Here is a 23,535-nt window from a genome sequence, read left to right as displayed (position 1 = left end):
ACCTTCTCCATAAGCTGGAAGTTTCTGCTCTTTCCTATTCTGTATGTTAATTTTATGATAAAAACAATACCATCTATTCCTCTTTTAGTACAAACATATTTCCAGTTTAATTATTGCACTAATCAATTTACATTGATTTTTTTCAAAAATTAACATTTTAAAATAATAAGGATGGCCAATTCATGGATAATAATTATTTTGAAATTACTTGAAATTATGTATACTAAAACTACATTCTGAACAATTAAAACAATATGTTTATTTTTCAGAATTTTACACTCCATGAAGTAACCAATGACTTTGACAATATGACCATATCTGCAGTAATAGATAAACTGGCAATATTCAGCTACTATACATTTTGGGTAACAGCAAGTACCTCAGTTGGAAATGGGAATAAAAGCAGTGACATAGTTCAAGTATACACAGATCAAGACAGTATGTAAACAAAAAGCATTTATTAATTTTTAAAAGGTTTAATTTAACACTTTATTTTAGAACCTTTTTCTATTTGTATATATTACTAGTAAATTCTGTGATTTATTTAGGCACATTTAACTAGTCATTATAGAAGTTTGGAAATGCATTTAATATAGCTGTAAAACTATTATAATAATAACAGCCTTTTCTATTTATGGAAACTGCTACCATTCATGAACTTTCTGTCACTTTTATTGCTTCAAAAGATGTCACAGCCATCCAGTTGTAAGCATGAAAAATTCTGTTGCATACGTCGATGGGTGCTTGTCCATTTGCTTTAATCTAACACCTTTTTTTGTTTTAATCTAGCAACTTCTTTCCATTTCAGCCTTTGAATCCACACAGGACTCCATACAGCATCTTTGTTCTTATTATGTTTTTGACTAATATACTCGTAATATCTTTACTTTTTTAACTCTAGAAGTTTCTTGTATGCAGTTTCAGCAGTATCCTGTTTGTGCTGAGTATTCAGAAAACTATAATGATTGAGGCATTTGATGTTTTAGGTTTCAGCTTCAAGAATACAATGATCCATAAATCATTGCCTATTTCTTCTTGTGGTTGTTTCTGGAGTCCATTTATTTCTTAAGGACTAGTCTTTTATTGAGAAATGGTATTGACCTAAACTGCTGAGAATAAGATTCTGTGTTTATTGTCTGAAGATTGCAAATCGACAGACACGATAAGTATGAGTGAATGCTTTTGTTGTTGAACAATCTTTTAAATAGTTTACACATTGATCAACAGGGTAAGATGATAAAATACATGAAAATATGTGCTTGCAGAATCTTTAACAAAGTATTTTAGTGCAGTATGTAGTCAATATCATTTCAGGCATTCTTTAAATGCGGATATCTCCCCATATTTTCAGCAATCTATAAATGTTATCAGTGACTGTTGTAGCACCATGAATAATAAACACTTATTGTGCACTGTTCCAGGTGAGAGGTCCTAGATCTGATATATATACAGTAATGATAATCTTTAGAAGAAAGAAACTGAAAATATTGTTTAGATAATATAAATGATCAAAATATTTAAATATCTGAGTATACATACACAGACATACATGTATGTGTACACGGATAATCACCATGTTGTAGGAAAGAAAAGAGAATATCATATAAAGCAATTCTAACACATATTAAAGATGACAGAGTTTGTATTTTGAATCATTTTTAATATAATTATTTTGTAATAATATTTTGTAATAGGTGATATTTACTACATCTGCATTTAAACAATGTAAGAGCTAATGATGTAATAGATGCCATTTCAACAGTTATCCTCAGCTTGTGAATTTACCTAAATTTTATATAGGGTGACTGATAATTTTTATATTTTGCACATTACCTACCATAGTACCCGAAGGGTTTGTTGGAAACCTAACTTACGAGTCCATTTCATCAACTGCAATAAATGTAAGCTGGAGCCCACCATCTCATCCAAATGGTCTAGTCTTCTACTATGTTTCTCTGAGCTTACAGCAGACTCCTCGCCACGTGAGACCACTTCTTGTGACATATGAGAGAAGTATATATTTTGATAATCTGGAAAAATATACTGATTATATATTAAAAATCACTCCATCAACAGAAAAGGGATTCTCTGATACCTATACTGCCCAGCTACACATCAAAACTGAAGAAGATGGTAGGCTGGACCCTTTTATTGCCTATTAAGCAGATTGTGGTGTTCTCTTCTTTACATAGCTTTCTGATAGAAAACATTATTTTTATAACTATATAGAGACTGTTCTCAGGTAGTTAGCCTTTCAATAAACATAACAAGCTCTGTTTTTTAAAATTAAAATAATTATCTGTTAATGAAATTATGTCCCACTATTATTAAAGCCTCTTCTTTTTAATGCTAATTCACTTTTCATTTAATATTCTTTTTTTCTTTTATAGTCCCAGAAACTTCACCAATAATCAACACTTTTAAAAACCTTTCCTCTACCTCAGTTCTCTTATCATGGGATCCCCCAGTAAAACCAAATGGTGCAATAATAAGTTATGATTTAACTTTACAAGGACCAAATGAAAATTATTCTTTCATTACTTCTGATAACTATCTAATACTGGAAGAACTTTCACCATTTACATTATATAGTTTTTTTGCTGCCGCAAGAACTATAAAAGGACTTGGTCCTTCCAGTACTCTTTTCTTTTACACAGATGAGTCAGGTAAGCCTGAATCCATAACTCTTGAAATGATTTCACTGTTGCAGCCTTGCTCTCTCTTTTTAAGGAACAGCATGGAAAATGAAAAGATATTCAGTTTTCTATTTGTAACAGGCTTACAACTATTCATCTACTTTGCTGAACATTTTTTTTTAATTCAAGCCTTAGAACAAAGTGCTTGTTTAAAATTAGTTTGGAACTACTGAGTTCCAAGTATAAAAACATAGTTACCGATGCTATTTATTTCTGAAATATGATCATTTTAGGAATCTTTCTTAATAGTGCCTGCAAGAAGCTAGAGTCACAATGATATTTTTACTAAATATCATTTACTAAAAATTTTATGAATATAAGTTTTATAATGTGTTTTCCTGCAGTGCCTTTAGCACCTCCTCAAAATTTGACTTTAATCAACTACACTTCAGACTTGGTATGGCTGAAATGGAGTCCAAGTCCTGTTCCAGGCGGTATTGTTAAAATATATAGCTTAAAAATTCATGAGCATGAAACTGATACTATATTTTATAAGGTAGGTTGATTATAACAGTACATGTTAATTTAAAAATTCAGAAATTGAATTAAAATCATTTGACATGCAGAGGAAAATGGACTGCTTTAAATTAAACAAGGACCATCTTTTTATTTTTTATATTTTTTTATTAATTTTTTTTTCAACGTTTTTTATTTATTTTTGGGACAGAGAGAGACAGAGCATGAACGGGGGAGGGGCAGAGAGAGAGGGAGACACAGAATCGGAAACAGGCTCCAGGCTCCGAGCCATCAGCCCAGAGCCTGACGCGGGGCTCGAACTCACGGACCGTGAGATCGTGACCTGGCTGAAGTCAGACGCTTAACCAACTGCGCCACCCAGGCGCCCCAAGGACCATCTTTTTAAATAATCTTTTTTTCCCTACAATTTAAGGATGTTTATGGAAAACACAGAAGACATTTGTCAGATATGACAGCTGAATAATTTGTAGAGCAGTTTACTTAGACTTTACGACTTCTAGATATTTGCAAGTTAAGAAATAATTGCATTATTGTATTAATGCTGGAAAGTATATAGTAAATTTTTTCAGACTATTTAAAAACTGTTATTATCTTAAATGCAATATATTTCTATTTGTTGTTAAAAAGATACCAAGTGAGTGTTTTTAACCTTTTAAGAAAAGTATTTCTACTGGGCTTCTGGTAATCTTCCCTGATAGAATATAATCCCACATTGATTGGGCTTTTAAGGTATATCATTATTTTTTTTCCTTTCAATGCCAATTAGTTTACAACACTGAATACTCTTTCCCTTCTCCATTTTTAGGTTCTAGAATCAATGAAAAATACCCAAATTACAGATATAACAAAGGATCTCAAATATACTTGTGTGATTTCTAGCATTTAATTGCCAAAATATGTTATATAACTAGCATTTATTTAAGAAAGTGTTTTTATTTTTTTCTCCAAAGGCGATGAAGTACTGGGATGCTCTTATTTAGTTACAACAAGAAGAGTGAAAAAAATCTGCAGTAAACATTGTCCCAATATTATATGCATTACAATTTATTGCTGATGGTAAATTATTTTTACAGCATGTGTAGCTTGCAAAGTGAATAGTAAAAATCAAAAGCAATGGTTAAGATTATGTCATAACGAACAATGACTTTCTTTCTGGAAATCAAGATATTACTTTAAAATCTGACAGGCTGAGTAGAATTTGAATTGTAGTACTCCATAAATGTGGAATCTGTTCCCCAAAAGTGTGAAATTCTAATAATGCTAAGTCTCTAGGCCCCTACTATCTATCCTGGTCTAATCTTAACATTTTCTCATTTTTTATTTGCTTTGTCTGTATGGGTCACTGGGAAATGAATATCAGAAAGGAAAAAGCAATCATTTTTTACTGCAATGACATTTTTTTTGAGACTTAATGTGTGGCATTAAGGCAGCTACTTAACCTCTTCTGACTTGGTTTCTTCAAGTGCAAAATTGGAGTTATAAGGATGCATACATTAAAAAGTGAGAATTGTAAGGGCAAATCTATATCAAGCATTTAGAATAATCTTCAGCACATGATATATGTGTTAGCTATTGTTGTGTTATTGTACATCATTTAAGAAAAGGTTTGAAAACTGCATCCAGCATTGTCATAGCACTAAGTATGAAAGGACAGTATACCTTTACCTGAATATGAGAATAAGTTATGATTTTTAGGCTTCCTAATATTTCAGTGGAAATGCTACCATTAAAATGTTTCTAGTAGCAAACATATAATCTTTATACCATAAAGTATTAAATATATTACTTTTGGGTAGAAGGAATAGTTTTTCTTGAAAATTTACTACTTTTAGTTACTCCTTTTTACACCTGTTTTGTCCTCCGTTGATTTTCGTAGTCTTATTTTCTTTTAAATTCCTTTGAATATACTTCATGCCACCTGTTTTCCTTTCCTAACATCTAGTTTGTTTGCTTTCGTCCCTCTGTTTAGCTTTCTTCCTGAGTGTATTGTCCTATTTTCCTTACGTCTTTGTCTCTATTTCCTATCGGTTTCTATTATTTTCTTCTTTTTCTTTTTATTCTTTCAAATTATATGTGGGTTTGTGGAGACAGAATAATTCCAGAACCATTCCAAAGATTCCTGCCATTGTAGTCAATCCAGTGAGTTCCCACGGAATCAGTTAGATCCAGGTCTACTGGTAACTTGGGTCACTCACAAATATAGAAACAAATTGTTTATTCAGTAAAAAGTTTTGCTAAAATATGTTTGGAAATATTCCTCATTCATGTCTCCCTCTTACATTTTACTCTGATGTAAATCTGGTCACTGTCCAGTGAGCTGCTCTCACATGTTTTGTTATAATCTTGGGTTCAGTCATTTCTCTGGGTACAGACCTTTCCTAATCCAAGTCAAAATTTACCTGCATTGTTCTAATTTCTTCTCAGTCAACATTTGTTTGTAGATTTCTTTGATTAATATAAAAGTTCCTTGATGACAGTGACCATATGTATCTTATATATGTATCTTTATAACCTTCTGGTTATCTAACAGTATGCTTTATAAATAGTAAGCATGAAAGAATGAAAGGATAGAGTGTAATACAATGAGTCCCTAAAGTATGTCAATAACTTGGGATATTAATTTAAAATTTGATTTAATTTAAAATATGATTAAAATGTAAGTGCCTTGTGAGTTAGCATTCTTGCTAAATTTCTGTTACTGAAATGTTTAATAAATAAGTCAAAGTAGTTTATATTTTGGGTCCATTAAATGGAGTATTTTTAAAATTACACCATTATAGGAGACATTGTCTTCTGTTTCTGTAAAGATAACAGATTAGTCTTAACTGATCTCTCAGTTATGACAATTATCTTTGAATGAAGACTTTATACTTAATGGTAAATATTTCTATGAGAACACATATCCTTCCTTGAGCAGTTGTGATAACTGTTTTGTTCCTTTTTTTTCATTTTCCTAAGAGATTGGGTAAAATTATGAATTTAGGAGTTGTCTGGGAAAACTCATAATTTAAGCTTCATGAGAGTAGAGATTTTTTTTAACTGTTGTATTCCCAATGCCTAGCATAAAGTAGCTGATGAATAAATTAATTTACACAGAATGTTACTGGTATTAAAAAACGACTCTAGATGAATTCAAGAAAAATCTATTGCTGACCACCCATAAGTTTGATTTAAATTGGAGACTTCAATTTTTGAGAATTTAAAGGAAGTAATGAGTATTTAATTCCAAGCAAGTGTCAGGAGACAAAATGAAAACAAAATACCCTAGCATAAAAAAAATTTTTTTTAAATGGCCATTTTGGGATTCTTCAGGGCTGAGAGGGTGCCCAGTTCATCCTGTATCATGACCTGAGTGCATAAAAAAAAGAGGTTAGTATTTGTTTTATTTTCATTGAAAATGCCCATGCTTATTAAATCCTAAATTAAACATAGAAGGCATAACTTCAATGTAATAAAGTATTTCTTTCAGTTACAAATTTTTGGTGATGCATCATGACAAAGAATTTTTTTCTGGTTTTCAGAATATTTCAGGTGTTCAAACTGAAGCCCAGCTTGTGGGGCTGGAACCAGTCAGCACCTATTCTATTAGCATATCTGCCTTTACGAAAGTCGGAAATGGCAATCAATATAGTAATGTAGTAAAATTCACAACTCAAGAATCAGGTGAGATACAGTTTTTTGATCCTAAAATGTTTCACTTTGTATTTAACACTTTCCCCATCCTTTCAGTTTATATGAAAGTACCATTAATAGTGCATTCAAATGGAAGTTGAATTTCAGTGCTTTAAGACTAGGCTGCATCTTGTCTGCAATCAAATATATATATTTACATGTGGTTTTTCCTTTTGAACTGAAGAAGCTGAAATAAAGGACTAGTTTAGGAACAAAGTAGGTTTCTAGATATCTGTGGAAAATTACCTAATTCTGTTTTTTATAAAAAAGTTAAATTCCAGTTAGTTAACATACAGTGTAATACTAGTTTCAGGTGTATAACACAGTGATTTATCACTTACATGCAACACCTGGTGTTCATCACAAGCACCCTCCTTAATCCCCATCACCTATTTGCCCATGCCTCCACCTACCTCTCCTCTGGTAACCATCAGTTTGTTCTCTATGGCTAACAGTCTGTTTCTTGGTTTGCCTCTCTCTCCCTTTTTTATTTCCCTTTGCTCTTTGTTTTGTTTTTAAAATTCTTAGTATCAACTGAGACAGCTGGGATGGGGGGTAGGAGGAGAAATGAACCAGTATTCACTTTTAACAGGTTGGTTTATATTTCCACGAAACGATATCGATGATTTTTTAAAGAAGATGTAACATGTGAAGACCACTGGTCACTATGTAAGCTTCTACTTTCCCATAGTCCATTTGTAACATGTGAAGGGGATTATGAAGACTATGAAATACCACTGGTCTAATTAAACTTACCCACATGTCACATACATGCCATAGCTCACCTTTGTTTATGTGCTAGATAGTTTTCATTTATGACCTATATAATGGGTGGCTTAGAAATGCATTTTTCCTTTTCTCAACCGGACTATATGTTTAGAGGCACCTCTTCCTCACTTTTTTCATCAAGTATTATTGAATGAGCTTAAGATCCTGCTCCAGTTAATTTTTCTCTGTACCTCTTCTTTTAGTGAATCTCTAAGTTGAAATTGGAAAGCACTCACTGATAAATTAATCATTTTTGCATTTATGAATACCTGATACTTTTTTCATAGCATGCCTATAAGACAAGCCAATAAAATAGTATTTATCGTGGATAGAAGTGCTTGCTTTGAAGTCAGAGTGTCTGGATTTGAATCCAAGCTCTGTGACCTACTAGCTGTATAACCTTGCAAAGGCTCATTACTCCTCAGAGCCTCTATGTGTGAAAAGAAACACATATTAGCAGTAGCCACCTATAAGGTTGTTGTGGAAAATATTTGAAAAGATCCACATAAAGCACTTATTAGAGTGTCAGACACACATTTAGTACTCAAAAAAATATTACTGTTGCCCCTATTCTCATATTACATATGAAGAAACCATTATTCAGGAAGTTGAGATTAAAAGATCTGAGAAAGTTAGTAAAGAAACCGAATTAGAACATCAACTTCTGATGTCTAGTGTAGGGTGGACATAACTGTAGGAAATATATATTATAACTGATAATTTATGTATTATATACAAATGCTAAACATATAAAGAAAAAACTATTTTAACTATATATGTATCAGTTTAGTAAAAATTAAGGTTAATCTTATAGACAGTAAACCAATAAATATTTTTATCAAAATAAAATTATTGCACATGCCTTGATTGGTTAAATAAAAGACAATTTTCAACTTTTAGTGTTAAATATCAGCTGTTTAATTAATTGTTTTTAGATTCACAGAGTCAGTGAAATAGTCACAAAACCCAAGTTTATAAACTAAACTTCAGCAAAGTTATTTTATGAAAATATTATTATATGTTTTTTGAAAATAAGCAAAGAATAATATTTAATAGAACCCTGGATCAGCTGAGAAATTGTCTTTTCAAAAATTTTAAATGCCACACATCCATTCCCTAAGTGTTCTCCTTTCATTCTGATGCCTCTATTTTACAGAGGAAGAAGAATTAGTAAAGATAAATTTAGGTCAGAAGAGAGAACTGTAAGCAAATCAAAGATAACTTGAACTTGAGTATTCTTTAAATAACTATGTTTTGCATAAGGACAGCAAGTTGTTTCACTACTTGTTTGTAATCCACAAATTGACTATATACGAATTTTTCTTGTAGCATCCTGTCTACCCTATAATAAGACAAGCTATGCTATCATTTGAGGACATTAAATAATTACTTTCCATGGGAAGTAGCTGGTCTCTCCAATCTGTAGTCACTTTGGTGGGTTGGGGAACTGCCCTTCAACCAGGTCTACCCTCTGAGAACTTGGGTTACTTGCAAGTAAATTCAGGGAAGTTCTAGAAAAACAAAAACAAAAAAACTAGGACTGAATTAAAAAACTGGGACTGATTTAAATGTTCCCTCCACTGATTTTTAAAAAGGTATTGAGGGATCAGATCTTCACAATTCTTCCAAAGCCTACCAATTGTAAAAACAGAACCCCTACATTGGTTGCATGTCTCCTAGTACTGTTTGGCCCAGATGTGCCACATCATGGAAGCGCCTATATCTATGTTTTGCATGAAAAGATTCCATATAAATGTATTGCTAAGACCACTCCTTTCCAGTACGATATAAAGAAAGCAGGCTCCAGGCACCGCCTGAGCTTGAGGCTATACAGTTAGTTGCTTCTCAGTATTTGAGGATGTGATTGCTACTTGGACCTAGGAATATTCAGTGGCTGACTCAGTATTTTAAGGATTCACATAATAGCATAGAACCTGGGCCAACTGACACTTGATTTAGCCTATGTTAAGAACTTTTTGAGCACACATTGCAAGGTTGATACGTTAAATTTTTATTTGGTCTCTACTAAACATGATTTAAAATATTTTTTTAATGTTTATTTATTTTTGAGAGAGAGAGAAAGAGAGAGAGAGAGACAGTGTGAGTGGGGAGGTGGGGGGCAAAGAGAGAAGGAGACACAGAATCCAAAACAGGCTCTAGGCTCTGAGCTGTCAGCACAGAGCCCGATGTAGGGCTCAAACCCACAAGACCCAAGATCATGACCTGAACTGAAGTCGACGCTTAACCGACTGAGCCACTCAGGCACCCCTATTAAACATGATTTTATCTAGAAATCATGTAATAAAATCATTTACCTACTACATATGTGTGAATTTTAACTTCTGGCATTTGTTTATCTTTAAAGTTCCAGATGTCGTACAGAATGTACAATGTATGGCAACTAGCTGGCAGTCAGCTGTAGTGAAATGGGATCCACCCAAGAAGGCAAATGGAATAATTATACATTATATGATAACAGTTGAAAGGAATTCTACAAAAGTCTCTCCCCAAGATGATATGTATACTTTCATGAAACTTCTTGCCAATACCTCATATATCTTTAAAATAAGAGCTTCAACTTCAGCAGGTGAAGGTGATGAGAAAACATGCAACATCAGCACACTCCCTGAAGCAGGTAACTAATCTGAAACAGGTAATTTACCTAAAAGAGGAAACCAACCTGAAACAAGTAACTACTTGTGGATTGTGTCATACATTTGTCAATAGCATTTGTAATCTTTTTATTCTTCCAAATTTTTATTTAAGTTCCACTTAGTTAATATACAGTGTCATATTAGTTTCAGGAGTCGAATTTAATGATTCATCACTCATATACAATACCCGGTGTTCATCACAACAAGTGCCGTCCATAATCCCCATCACCTATTTCACATATCACCCTACCCACCTCCCCTCCAGTAATCCTCAGTTTCTTCTGTACAGTGAAGAATCTGTTTTATGGTTTGCCTCTCTCTCTCTTTTTTTCCCTTATGTTCATCTGCTTTATTTCTTAAATTCCACCTATGAATGAATTCATATATTTGTCTTTATAGCACATTTATCTAAAGATATGAAAGAAATATTTTGAAATGTAACACATACATTTTTATGACATATGTTACTGAATACTGGTTATGTAGTATATTGATCCCTCTCCACAACATGGGAAGACTAAAAAGGGGAAAAGGAGAGAAAATCTGCTCTACTGTGTTTCCACACATATCTATGTCTTATTATCCAAACTATGAACTTACTGAATTATTCTTTATCATAAATTAAAATATGGAGTGAACATGTAAATATTTTGATATTTATCTCTTTTTTATTTAATTGATTTTATGGAACTCTAGATGCTTTCCTGAATTCCAGAGCTGCAGTGTCAAACTCTCTTTCATCGATTTCTTTTCCTATACATCAGCCCTTGTCTTGTATAGTATTTGAATGAAAATATCTGGTCACTAAGTCTAGTCTACAAAGAAGAAAACGCTTGCCTTCCCTAACAGTGGTCTGACCTACCGTATAATTTCCTTTCTCCTTCTACCTTTTCCAATATTGTACCTGCTCATATCAATGTAAGTCTGATTCCTTCCTGATAGTACTACTTCCCTGGAAGTCCTCCCTTATAGGGACTGTGGGCATAATTGTTTACTTCTGGCACATCCAGATCCATTATTTTGGAAACATCTTCTAATTCTTTCCTCCTTTTGAAATCAGCATCACCCAATTTTACTCCACTCCTCTATCCTTGAGGTAGTAAACCACAGAATTTCAAGACATGGTGTACCTTCTCCCTGGTTTCCACATCCTCATCAACATTTTTTCCTTATCATCCTTCCAGTGCAACACTTCGTGAGACATCAGTGTTCTTGTTCAGCTGGAATAGATGCTTCTCAGCAACACCTATCTTTTGCTCCTTATATCTCAAACCATGCCATTGTGATTCATCTTCTAGGGGTTTTTCCCATTCTGAGGGGATTCCACTGTTTTCACCAGATGTTGGCTGATAAATAGTGCTATACAAAACAGAAGTGGTTTACCTTTTCCAGCTATAACTTCACCTTCTCTAACTCTCCTAGCTACCCCATAATCTTCTATATCAATTTGTTTGTTTACACTCTATCGATTTTCCATAGGAGAATTCTGCTCTCATTCTGAACATAATCTGCCCACACTGTCATCTATATTTGATGTGATTTTCTTAATAATATCAATGATACTGACTTGCCCTCCTTCATATTTACTCATATTTTATTTATGCTCTCAAGATATCCTCTCTCAGGGATGTCATTGCCTCCTTTTCAGGAAAGTAGCTGCTTATTTTTTTGTTTCAGTATCATATCTCCTCTAGAACATTACTCCATCAGTTCAATCTACTTTCTCCTGAATTTCATTCTCTTTCTTTCCATAACCCCCCCACCCCGCAAATTGTTCAAAAATTTTAGCCGAGGAACTGGTTGGTGTATCAACCCCAATATCTGCAAAATGGAATTTATGCTACATGAATTCTTCTCTTCCCCTTTTCTATGCCTGTACTTTGTAATCCTTTGGACACCAAGCTTCATATTTTTATGTGAACTTTCTCCCATTTTTCCTGCATATGATTAGATCTTATCAATTTCAGTCTCTGCCATGGCTCTCCAATTTGTTCTTTCTTCTCCAACGTGACTGCCCCATTTTACATCAGCCTCTTGTTGCTTCCTGTAAAAATATCCTAAAGTAGCCTTACCACCCATGCTCATCCAGTCTGCCCATCAGTCTTTTCTGCGTACACACTTACTTTCTTTGAATTGTTTCTAATACACAGTTTAGAGCATTTATGTGTTGGCGGTTGAAGTTCATTATCTGAGGGTAAAAGTGAGACATGCAGATTCAGGTATTTGAAACATAGAGATAAGAATGAAAAGCACAAGGTATAGGATATGGCTCAGAATACTCCAAATGTTTTACTTATTCTTGTCTAGAAAATGCATCCCAGAATTTATCACCAGTTAGAATCTGGCTTCTGTCTATGTTTTCATTCTTATGTCCCTCTACTACATTTCCTCATCTACCCTATGCCTCTAGCCAAATTTTGGGTTTTTTTCAGTACGTTAGATTTCATGTATTCAATTAAAAGAACATTTATTAAGCACTTGCTACTTGCTATGGGCTAATAATTGATTAGATTTTCTATTTTAAACATACTCAACACTTTCTCACCATCAAATTGCTTTACTTCCTGTAGTTATATTGTCCTTTTCCTTTTGTATGTCACACAGAATTGTATTCATTCTTAAAAGCCCAATTTAAGTGTGTGTGTGTGTGTGTGTGTGTGTGTGTGTGTGTGTGTGTGAAATTCTTCAATGACATGTCAACCTTTAAAGCCACAGATTCCTGGACTTCATCCCAGACTTGCTGATTCATAGCCTAAAGAGGTGATGCCCAAACCTGTACTTTCAGTCATCTCTCTAGGTAATCTGATGCTCTGCAAGTTATGGGAAGTGCTTGAGTAGGTTACCCATGAACTCTGATTGCTGGTGATATGTCGCAGCCAGGACAGGCAGTGTCAAAGAGGTCCAAAAGGAGTGATAGGTATTTCCCCAGTAGGTGGGTAGCAGACCATTGCTCTGCAAAATCTGGCAGAAGGAAATATGTTCAAATCCAGGCAGATGGTCTGCATCAGGTTGTTTAGCATCAGGTAAAATGATCTTGATTATTGGACAGGAGCAGAGTCTTAGAGAACTGGAAAAAAAAAAAGGACAATAATTTTGAGATGAATGAGAGGTTCAAAAGACTCTGAAGACAAGACAGAAGACTCATTAATTGAGTCCACGGACATTCAAGATGACTGCTTCATCACAGGAACAAAGCAGAAGTTCAGTTAGTAGAACTGAGACACGTAATCAAAGTAGTAATATGCGTTTGATATAGAGCTATCTGAACTTAAAGTACAGGTCTTTGTAAAAGTAAATATTTATTTAAGGATTTGAATTGGATCTTACCTCAGGGTTAAAAGACCACATGAGTAAAAGTTGAAGGGAATCTAAATCAATGAATTAGGCTGATATTAGGCATACATATTGTGCTATGTACTCCCTTAGTACTGAGGACAAATGCTTCTCAGACATTAGACTTCTAACTCCCTGCATCAGAATATATATCCCTAAGGCCCTACTCCAGACCTATGAAATCAGAATTTGGAAAGTAAGACTCACAAAAAATCTGTATGTAAACAAGATATGTGAGGAAAACAGTGCTGAAATTGGAGACACGCTCTATTCCTTTGTAAACTTTTTGCTTGCGGGGCCTTTGTCTTATTTATCACTGTTTTACTCACAGTTCCTAGCAGATACCCTGGGAATTACAGGCACTCACATGTTTGTAGAAGAAAGAAATGAATTCTTTTCTTGTGAAATTTATAATTTTCCATAAGGGTTTTTATTCCATTGCAAAATATGATTTCCCACATTTCTATCAGGCAAAATTATAGATATTTTCTCCCATGCAAATGTAAAAGTGTTTTTAATTAAGGACAGCCATATGAAACATAAGCATTAACTGGTACTTCAAAATTTCTTAAATAATTTTTCATTTTTAAAATTAAGTTTCAGGTCTAGGATGTAATTATATTTCTGACTATAATATTTGTTAGGTAAATGCTTTTATCTGGGTCTGCATGAATTGTTTGTTGATGAGACATTAGTAAGAACTGGAGATTCATTGTTCAGAATGGAAACAGTTTTATAGCTGTTGCACAATTCTAATTTATAGTGGTCTAAGATTAGTCACGGTGTATAGTCAGCTCTGAGTCACTGATTCTGTACTTATTTTTGATGTAAAGTAAAATCAAATTTGGCTCACTCTCTTACTGCCTGGTGTCTGACCTTAACATTCCTTCCAGGGATTATTGGGTATTTTTCTCAGTGTAAACTTGGTCATATCTGGGCACAGTTAAACATGCATCATAATGATTGAATTTATGAGGAGATTAGTGTTTGGTCTCTAAGGTGGTTCCATTGTCGCAGTCAAACATGTTGGAATAGGGCAAATGTAGATGCAGGCCCCCAAACTTGGTGCTTTTAACCACATTTTATGTCAAAATATATCATATGTACCAGTAAAGATATTATTGCAAGTTCATGTGCGCACAATATTGAACTCCTAGAATCTCATATTAGCTCAAAATGCATGCACTTATCCATATTATTTTTAAATCTTAGTAAATGTGGTGATTTAATATTGAGTTGTTTTTTTTGGGGGTTTTTTTTGTTTGTTTTTGGTTTTTTTTTGGGACAGAGAGAGACAGAGCATGAACGGGGGAGGGGCAGAGAGAGAGGGAGACACAGAATCGGAAACAGGCTCCAGGCTCCGAGCCATCAGCCCAGAGCCCGACGCGGGTCTCGAACTCACGGACCGTGAGATCGTGACCTGGCTGAAGTCGGACGCTTAACTGACTGCGCCACCCAGGCGCCCCAATATTGAGTTTTTAAAACTTTTTTTCTGGAAGATAATTTTACAGTTTGTATTTATTCAAAGCTCTTCCAAGTTCACTAATTTAGAATCAGAAGAGAAAAATAAGCTATATCTATTGGATGCCTAAAACTTAATTGAGGGAAAGTAAAATATGATTTTTTCATTAGTTTTTGTCCAACAGGAGGTATCAGGCACCGGTAGCGACCCACTGCAAGTCCACTGAGGTAGCAAATTTATTAATATGGTGCAACATTATTGAATGTGTTCAATTTCCCTGTTTTTCATTTTTCTTCTACTCTTGGTTATTTGAAAAAAAAAACATATGGCAAGCTATCAATAGGCATATATTTATATATATTTAATATATAATATGTGTGTAATATATTATATAAATATTATAATATGTAAACATATTATATATATAAATATATATTTTTTACATTTATGTATGTTAACTTTCAATCATCTTCTTCACAGCCCTGACCACTGTTCCTCTAAGAATTATTTAAGAAATTTATCTGTTATGCATTTTAGTTGAATCCCTATTTTGTGGACCTCTCTGAGCACTGCAGAGACCAGGCAAACTGTGATTATGACTAAATTTGATCTCCATTTACCAGCTTTTTGAAAAAATAAAACATTTATATCATTTTTAGGAATGCACACCATTCTCAAATAGCATTTATTAGACTGAATATGAGTGGTAAAAGTATTCCTCAGGGTTGCAAATTAATGCATTAATTCAAAAGTTCCCTTTTTCCTTTGTCTGCATCCCACTGACTTTGCTCTCCTTATCCATCTCCTCAGTTGAGATGAGAAGTCAAGCATGTAGGAAAATTGCATGATCCTGTTTGTTCTTAAGCAAGTGAATTGACACATTCTACTTACCAGTAAGTAATTGCTGAAAGTGTAAAAGCCATTATAGTTGCCTGTCACAGATCAGAAAGAAATAGCTATTAGCATTGCTACTCTAATTGAAATTCAAGTGTTTTACAAAATATCTCTCACGTAGACTCAAGTATTAAATATAATGCTTTTCTTAAGAGTGAACATCAGGTGAGAAGTATCTTTTACACTTGTAGTGTGGAAATTTGACCCATACATACTTATTTAATGCTTATTACTATGCACAGGCTCATGTTTGGGGTTCAAGAACCAAGTTTGAATCCCAAATAGCATCAATGATCTCTGCTGTGTGCATCCAAATAACTCCACCATTAATGTAAAGACATACCCAATACATATAAAGCAATTAAATACACAACAATATTAATACGTTAGTCAATTATGTGGATTGAAGATTGAATCAAATAGGAATTCAGGACAATATTGAAAGCTATGTTGAAGAAATGGAATATGAATTGGATGTTGCTTATTTGTAGCTTCAGAATTTCTTTATAGGAAAAGCATAGACTCAGTAACCTAGCGGGAAATTATGATATGGTCTTGAACTTTGAATTTCATAGACAGTTACACCAGTGTTTACTTAGATTGTCTGATATAGATCAATAAAATAGCCAAGTTTTTGAAATATTCTTTTTTTGTTGTTCTTCAGTGTGCTATGAGAAAATGTCATAGCACATGTCAAAGAACATTCTTCATTTTATTTGAGCTATATGAAGGGTAGGGGGAATTGAAGATTATGGGTATGCTAAGGTACTCATGATTAACCAGCCTGTGGCACAATCACTATTCATGGGAATACTGAGATTAATAGAGAGAGGGAAGTAAATGCGAATTCCAAAATACACCAAGAGAAAACACACAGTGGAATAAAGTAATGGGATATAAGAGGTCAGGCTGAGGTGAAAGCCTGATAGAGTGAGGGGGCACTAATATTGGAAAGAGTGTAGCGGGGAGGTTGAATAACTTAGCCTTACTTTGCTCTTGGTTTTGCATATTTGTAGCAGAGGCTTGAATATAATATCATGGAAAAATGAGAACTCTGCTAACTTTAATTTTTTTAATGTTTTTATTTATTTTTGAGACAGAGAGAGAGAAGGGGAGGGGCAGAGAGAGAGGGAGACACAGAATTTAAAGCAGGCTCCAGGCCTAAGCTGTCAGCATAGAGCCTGCTGTGGGGCTTGAACTCAGGGACTGTGAGATCATGACCTGAGCTGAAGTTGGATGCTTAACTGACTGAGGCACCCAGGCGCCTGGAGAACTCTGCTAACTTTAAAATAGGAAGCAACATAAGTAACTCTAAAAATAGTGATTGTTTTTTGACCATTGTCCTAAAAGACTGTAGTAATTTTTAGAAGAAGTATTTGTTTATTACATAGTTACAGAGCCTTCTGAGTCACAAAGAATAAGATCCACAGTCATCTTAATGGCCCATAGGGTCCTTTTTAACCCACCATTCTCTTCCCTTAGTTATGTATGTCTCCTCCTTTGTTTTTTGAAATTTACCCTCAAATGCCACCTCTTTAAAGAGGATCTGACTTATTTATAATTGAACCTCCTTTCTGCTAGAATTTTGCATCCTCTTTATCTGCTTTACTTTTCTGTATTGTATGTAGCATTGTCTATGGATCTGTCCTCATTACAATGCATGTTCCATGAGATTAGGAATTTTTCTTTGTGTAGTTAACAAAGAAATGCCCAGAGGGGCGCCTGGGTGGCTCAGTCAGTTAAACATCCAACTTCGGCTCAGGTCATGATCTCAAGGTGGTTCTTGGGTTTGAGCCCCGCATTGGGCTCAGTGCTGACAGCCTGGAGTCTGCTTTTGTATTCTGTGTCTCCCTTTCTCTCTGCCCTTCCCCTTCTCACACTCTGTCTCTCTCTGTCTCTCAGAAATAAAAAATAAATTAAAAACTGCCCAGAAATGTGTCTGAAATACAGTGAAACACAATAAATATATTATGAAACATTGGATGAATCAACTAATCAATCAATCTTCAGTCCTAGAAGAGTGCTAAGCACATAGTAGACATTCAATATGCATACTTTGGGAACCATAAGTAGAAACTTACAGTTACAAAATTATTTCTAGACAATTATATGGTAAAATATCTAAGAAAGGTGTGTCTTTTGGAGTATATTTTTTAATTAAATTTTTATTTTGAGATAACTGTAGATTCACATACAGTTATAGAAAGTAATTTAGAGAAATCTTGTGTTCCATTTATGCAGTTTACCCCAAAGGTAATGTCTTTTAAACTACGGTATATTATCACAACCACCATATTTATGTGAATGCAATCAAAATAGAGAATATTTTCATGAAAATAATCCCTTTTATTACCTTTATGCAGCCTCGCCCAAATCTTAACCACCCTTCTTCCTCCTCCCCCTCATTTTAACCCTCTAACAACCACTAATTTATTCTCCATTTTCTATAATTTTGTCATTTTTATTGATATGTTCATGTGGTTTTCTTCTTTAGTGTGTTAATATGATGGATTATATTGACTGATTTTCTAAATTGAACAAGCTTTGGTCTTTGGAATCAACCTCACTTAATCATGGTGTATTACTTTTTATGTATTACTGATTTCTATGTGTTAGTATTTTGTTAAGGCTTTTTGCTTCTATATTCATGAGAGATGTTGGTCTGTGGTTTTGGGTGGGGGTGGTTCTAACTTGTGTAGTTTCAGTATCAGAGTAACACTAGTTTCATCATATGAATCTCTTCTAATTTCTGGAAGAGATTGTGTAAAATTGGTACTAATTCTTCTTTAAACATTTGGTAGAGTTCTCCAGTGAAACTCTCTGGGCCTGGAGATCTCTATTTGGGGAGATTTAAAGTTATGTTTAAGTGCTTTCAGAATGCAAAATTGGAGCTGAAATGTGATATCAAACCAGTTGCAGAAAGTGGTACTTCTGATTACCATTTGTCAAAAAGGAAGTCTCAAGAGAAATAAAGAAATATTGTAAACTAAAATATATTAAATTGATATGAAATGAAAATACAGTATGTCAAAATGTGTGGGACACAGTTAAAGCAGTGAAGAGAGGGAAATGTGTAGCATTAAATACATACATTGGAAAAGAAGGAACATCTCAGATCAATAATCTAACGTCACCCTCCCCTCCACTACAGCCTAGAAAATGAAAAAGCATGCTGAAAGAAGAAAGAGAATGATAAAAATAAGAGCAGAAATCAGTGAAATCAAAAACAGTAAAACAGTAGGAAAAATCAGTGAAATAAAGAGCTGGATCTTTGAAAAGTTAAAATTGATAAGCCTGACAAACGACACAAATTACCAATATTTAGGAATGAAACCACTTCAGACACTCCCAACATCAAAAGGATAATAAGGAAATGATACCAACAGCTTTACACACAACATTTTTACACCTTGGATGAAACAAACTCATTCGTTAAAAAGCATAACTACCACAGCTCACCTAATGTGGAATAAATAATGTGAATATCCCTATAACTATTAAGGACATTAAATTTGTAATGATTTCCTTTAACCCACTCTGGTAGGGAAAGGAAGGGCACTCTCCATTACTGGCAGGTGGGGGTAGGAATCCAAGTTCCCCCTTCACCCTCTGCTGACTCCTCCATTGAGGAGACCTCTTGGACCTAGCTCAGGAGGGTAGGAGTTCCTCATTACTGCTCTCCACATGGTTCTCCACTGACATGGTGAAGGAGACTTGTGACTTCTGGAAAGGGTAGAAGTTCTAGCTCCTTATTTTGCTTTCTCCGACCTCACCCTATCAAAGATGGTTGAGGTGCCTCATTTCTGCCTAATGAGGACAGAAGACTAGGTTACCCATTTGACCTTTCCTGTCATGGGAGGGAATGGGACCACAGTTTTCTTCTGTGGTTTTTGGGTAGAGCAGTTCTTCTCTAAAAGTTTGTCTTTCTAGGTTACACTATATTTTTAATGTTTATTCATTTCTGTGACAGAGAGACAGAGAGACAGATTGTGAGCAGGGGAGGGGCAAAGAGAGAGGGGGACACAGAACTTGAAGCAGGCTCCGGGCTCTGCGATGTCAGCACAGAGGCCCAAGTGGGGCTCAAACTCACGAACCATGAGATCATGACCTCAGTCAAAGTCAGACACTTAACCAGCTGGGCCACCCAGGTGCCCCAAGGCTACACTGTTTTTTGACTAGAGACAGCATGCTTTTACTAGGGCTTTTTGGCCTGAGCTACTTGACATGTCCAGATTGCTGCCTTCTGGCATATATGAGGCAAAAAGAAAATCCAGAGAACTCACCACTGTATTGTTTCTTGGGTCCTGATTTCCCTAGTTGCTCTGCCTTCTCTCCATCTTTCAGAGTCTTCTTATGCTTGCATTATATTTAATGTCCATGGTTTTAATTGCATTTAGTGGAAGGAGTAGGATTAAAACATCTCTTCCACCTTCTTCAAAGCAAAAGTTCATACATGGGGATACATTTAATGGTTCTAATTAAGAATCTTTACTGTGGGCATTTTCACCACAGTGTTTTACCCTGTAAGGCAGTTTTGCTGAAAAAAATAAAAATAACCAGTTGACAGTTTGGTTTGACAGTTGGTTGGTTTCATCAGCTGGTTGACTGTTTGGTTTCATTTTTCTATTGATACAGTTCTCCCATTTTTATATTATATAAATCTTAGCCAGCTCCCATAATGGTCCATACAGTGGCAAGGAGTTTTGAATCCACATTCCCATAGAACTTTGGAACATCAGTGGGCATGTGACAAAATGCCAAGAACAAACAACAGTGTGGAAGGCTTTCACAATGCAATACAAAGCTCACAAACATGCATCCCAGTATTTGGAAACTAAAACATCTTTTAATGAAGGAAGAAATTGTAGCAAAAAAGGGGGAAAATGAGATGCTGAACAAGAAAATGAATCAATAAGCAAAAAAAAAAAATGTGTGACACTATGAATGAAAAACTTTGATGACAAGTGTTTAGGTATAATCCAAAAAATAAAATCAGTTATTTGGGCAGTATTGCCATGAATCTACACCATACATTTTGAATGTATTCAAATATTTAGTATTTGCAATAAAGTCTTTCAAATTTTGTCATTCATTTTTAATGTTTCATTACATCCTTTTTACTAAATGTCCCTCTTTTATTTTTCATGATTTTATCTTCTATGGCAGAATTGCCTTATGGCCTATTAGTTATGTAGCAAAAATGCTGCAAAAAAGATGCTTTTTTAAAATTCTGAACATGATACTTAATATCATGCATGGTACCCCTTTTATTCATCTATTTAAGATGAAGTTATTTAATACATATGAAGTAGATTGCTAGGGACTACTGGGAAGACTATAATAAACAAATTTATTTCTTGTGCTTTTAAAATTTAGAATTATATAATTTTATATTTTCATTGGCTCTCAGAGATAATCTCATTCAGTCATCTCATTTGATAGATATGGGAAATGAAGCACACAGGTTACGTGTCTACTAAGGGAGCTGTAAATAATTCTTAGCAGAACTCCCACTAATCCAGAACTCCTCCTACTATACTATAATGCTTTCCTTACCTTAGGAATTCAACGAATCATTTGCACTTATTGGAATTAGAATAGTTTTCTTCCATTGTTTCACAGTAGCTAAGTAGAATTTTTATGGAGTGGGGAAATTTAGGCCCATTATATTAATTTTCTCATTAATTTTTGCAGATATATTTATGATGTAACTGTATACATACTTTTGTCCAAATATGGATTTGAATTTCAGGAAAACTAAATTTCTATCATCAAACATGTGCTTACCTATAATACCCAAAATACTATAATACTAAAAATACTGTGTAAAACACTGAAGCCATTCTGGGAAATCTTTAGAGTTCCTAGGTACGTACTGCATTTTTTATCCTGGATAAGTCCCAAAGTTGTAATGTTGGCTATTATGAAATTGTCTTAGGTGTCAGATTGTAAATTATAATTTTAAAAGTCATTTTAAATGTAATTCCATTGGTAAAAAATGAATTTGAGTTACTCTGCTTAATTCTCCTTGACCCCATTGTTGCTCTAATACCTTTCATTAAGTATATTCCAGGCATCCACTCTTTTCTTTATCCCTGCTCCAGCTAAAGACAGCTGTTCTTCAAGCAGCATTTTTATTAACTTATTTAAGAACTGGGGCATATCTTATTACTCTATTTTCCATTCCTGTCCTATGCAGCTGTAGCTGATACTTTTCATAACAGCCTTTGCATATCAACCTCCTCTCCCATTGCACTCCATTTTTTTTTCTTATTCTCCTTTACTTTCCTTTTTAAGTAAATAAAGTGTGTGTGTGTGCATGCAAAAGCCTTCTTTCTTTATCTCTAGTAACCGTATTACTTGAAACCTTCAGGAATTTAACCGTTGTTTCTGTGAGATTATAAGCTTCAGGGAAAAACACTTAGGAATGGTGTAAAAACTCTGAAATGTAAAATATAGGACTTTTAATGACAGCAAATTTTCATTAGTAACAACTCAACTTTAAAATAATGCAATATGAATATAAAGAAAATTCTTTGAGCAAAGAGAAGGTTGTGCAAATTATTGTTAATCACAATTCAGTGAATTTCAATTACAAGTTTCATGGCATATGAAAAAATAACTTTTGGTCTGGAAGCTATTTTATAAATAGAAGGCACACATAAATAGAAGCCACTAGATGATTGAACACTTTCAAAATTCAAGAAAAGAAATAATGCTTTTTAGTATATTAATGTTATCATTGTAATTTGAATTTTTTACCACCTAGTATTCACTGCAACCTCAAATAAATCACCCATTCAGTTCTGTGTCTGGACACCTTATGAAAAATTATTACTTTGGAAACAATTTGCAATGTTAGAAAGATAATAAGTAGTATTCCATAAGGATCACAATAATGAAATCTATACAATTAAAAGATACATTAAAAATCAGTAGCCTAATTTTCTGGTTTGTTACTAATTAATTACCCTACTTAAAATTCTTTTTAATGTTAATTTATTTTTGAGAGAGAGACATACACACAGAGCGTGAGCAGGGGAGGAGCAGAGAGAAGGAGACACAGAATCTAAAGCAGGATCCAGGCTCTGAGCTGTCAGCACAGAGTCTGATGTGGGGCTCAAACCCACAAGCTGTGAGATCATGACCTGAGCTGAAGTCAGATGCTTAACTGACTGAACCATTCAGGCGCCCCTAAATTAGCCTACTTTAGATAGGATTTTTTAAAAGCCAAGATCTTTTGTAATTTTTAAAATACAACTACATTAATATTTGTTATATAGAAGTCTAACATTTTTAAAGTTTAGACTTAAGATTTAAAACTAACTTTGTATTTAGGATGTTTTTACAGAGAATGGTTAACTGTTTAAGATATGCTCTGTGAAAGCTGGATAGAATGCTATTCTCAGAAGTATATTAGGAACTTTGCATGAAGATTAACCAATTGCCAAAAGATAGTTGAAAACAGTTGTTGACATACTTGGCCTAATCTGTAAGGCTTCTTTTCTAGAATGGATATATCAAAAATACAATAAAACTCATCATTTCTACTAACACCTAGATTTGTAAAACATTAGTT

The 23,535-nt window shown here is 34.1% G+C and overlaps 1 protein-coding gene across 1 annotated transcript in view; it reads left to right on the top strand.

Moving 5' to 3' along the window:
• PTPRQ (protein tyrosine phosphatase receptor type Q) overlaps positions 1–23,535 on the top strand; it is a 203,310-nt gene that overhangs the window by 67,397 nt on the left and 112,378 nt on the right. The window contains exons 21-26 of the mRNA XM_058682209.1: positions 270–438; positions 1,843–2,133; positions 2,391–2,666; positions 3,041–3,192; positions 6,695–6,836; positions 9,979–10,248. Coding sequence (XP_058538192.1) covers positions 270–438; positions 1,843–2,133; positions 2,391–2,666; positions 3,041–3,192; positions 6,695–6,836; positions 9,979–10,248 — 1,300 coding nt within the window. The remainder of the gene's footprint in view (positions 1–269; positions 439–1,842; positions 2,134–2,390; positions 2,667–3,040; positions 3,193–6,694; positions 6,837–9,978; positions 10,249–23,535) is intronic.

The sequence above is a fragment of the Neofelis nebulosa genome, chromosome 8, assembly GCF_028018385.1.
Source record: "Neofelis nebulosa isolate mNeoNeb1 chromosome 8, mNeoNeb1.pri, whole genome shotgun sequence".
In the NCBI taxonomy this organism is placed as follows: domain Eukaryota; kingdom Metazoa; phylum Chordata; class Mammalia; order Carnivora; family Felidae; genus Neofelis; species Neofelis nebulosa.
This window is presented reverse-complemented; position numbering and strand designations above follow the sequence as displayed.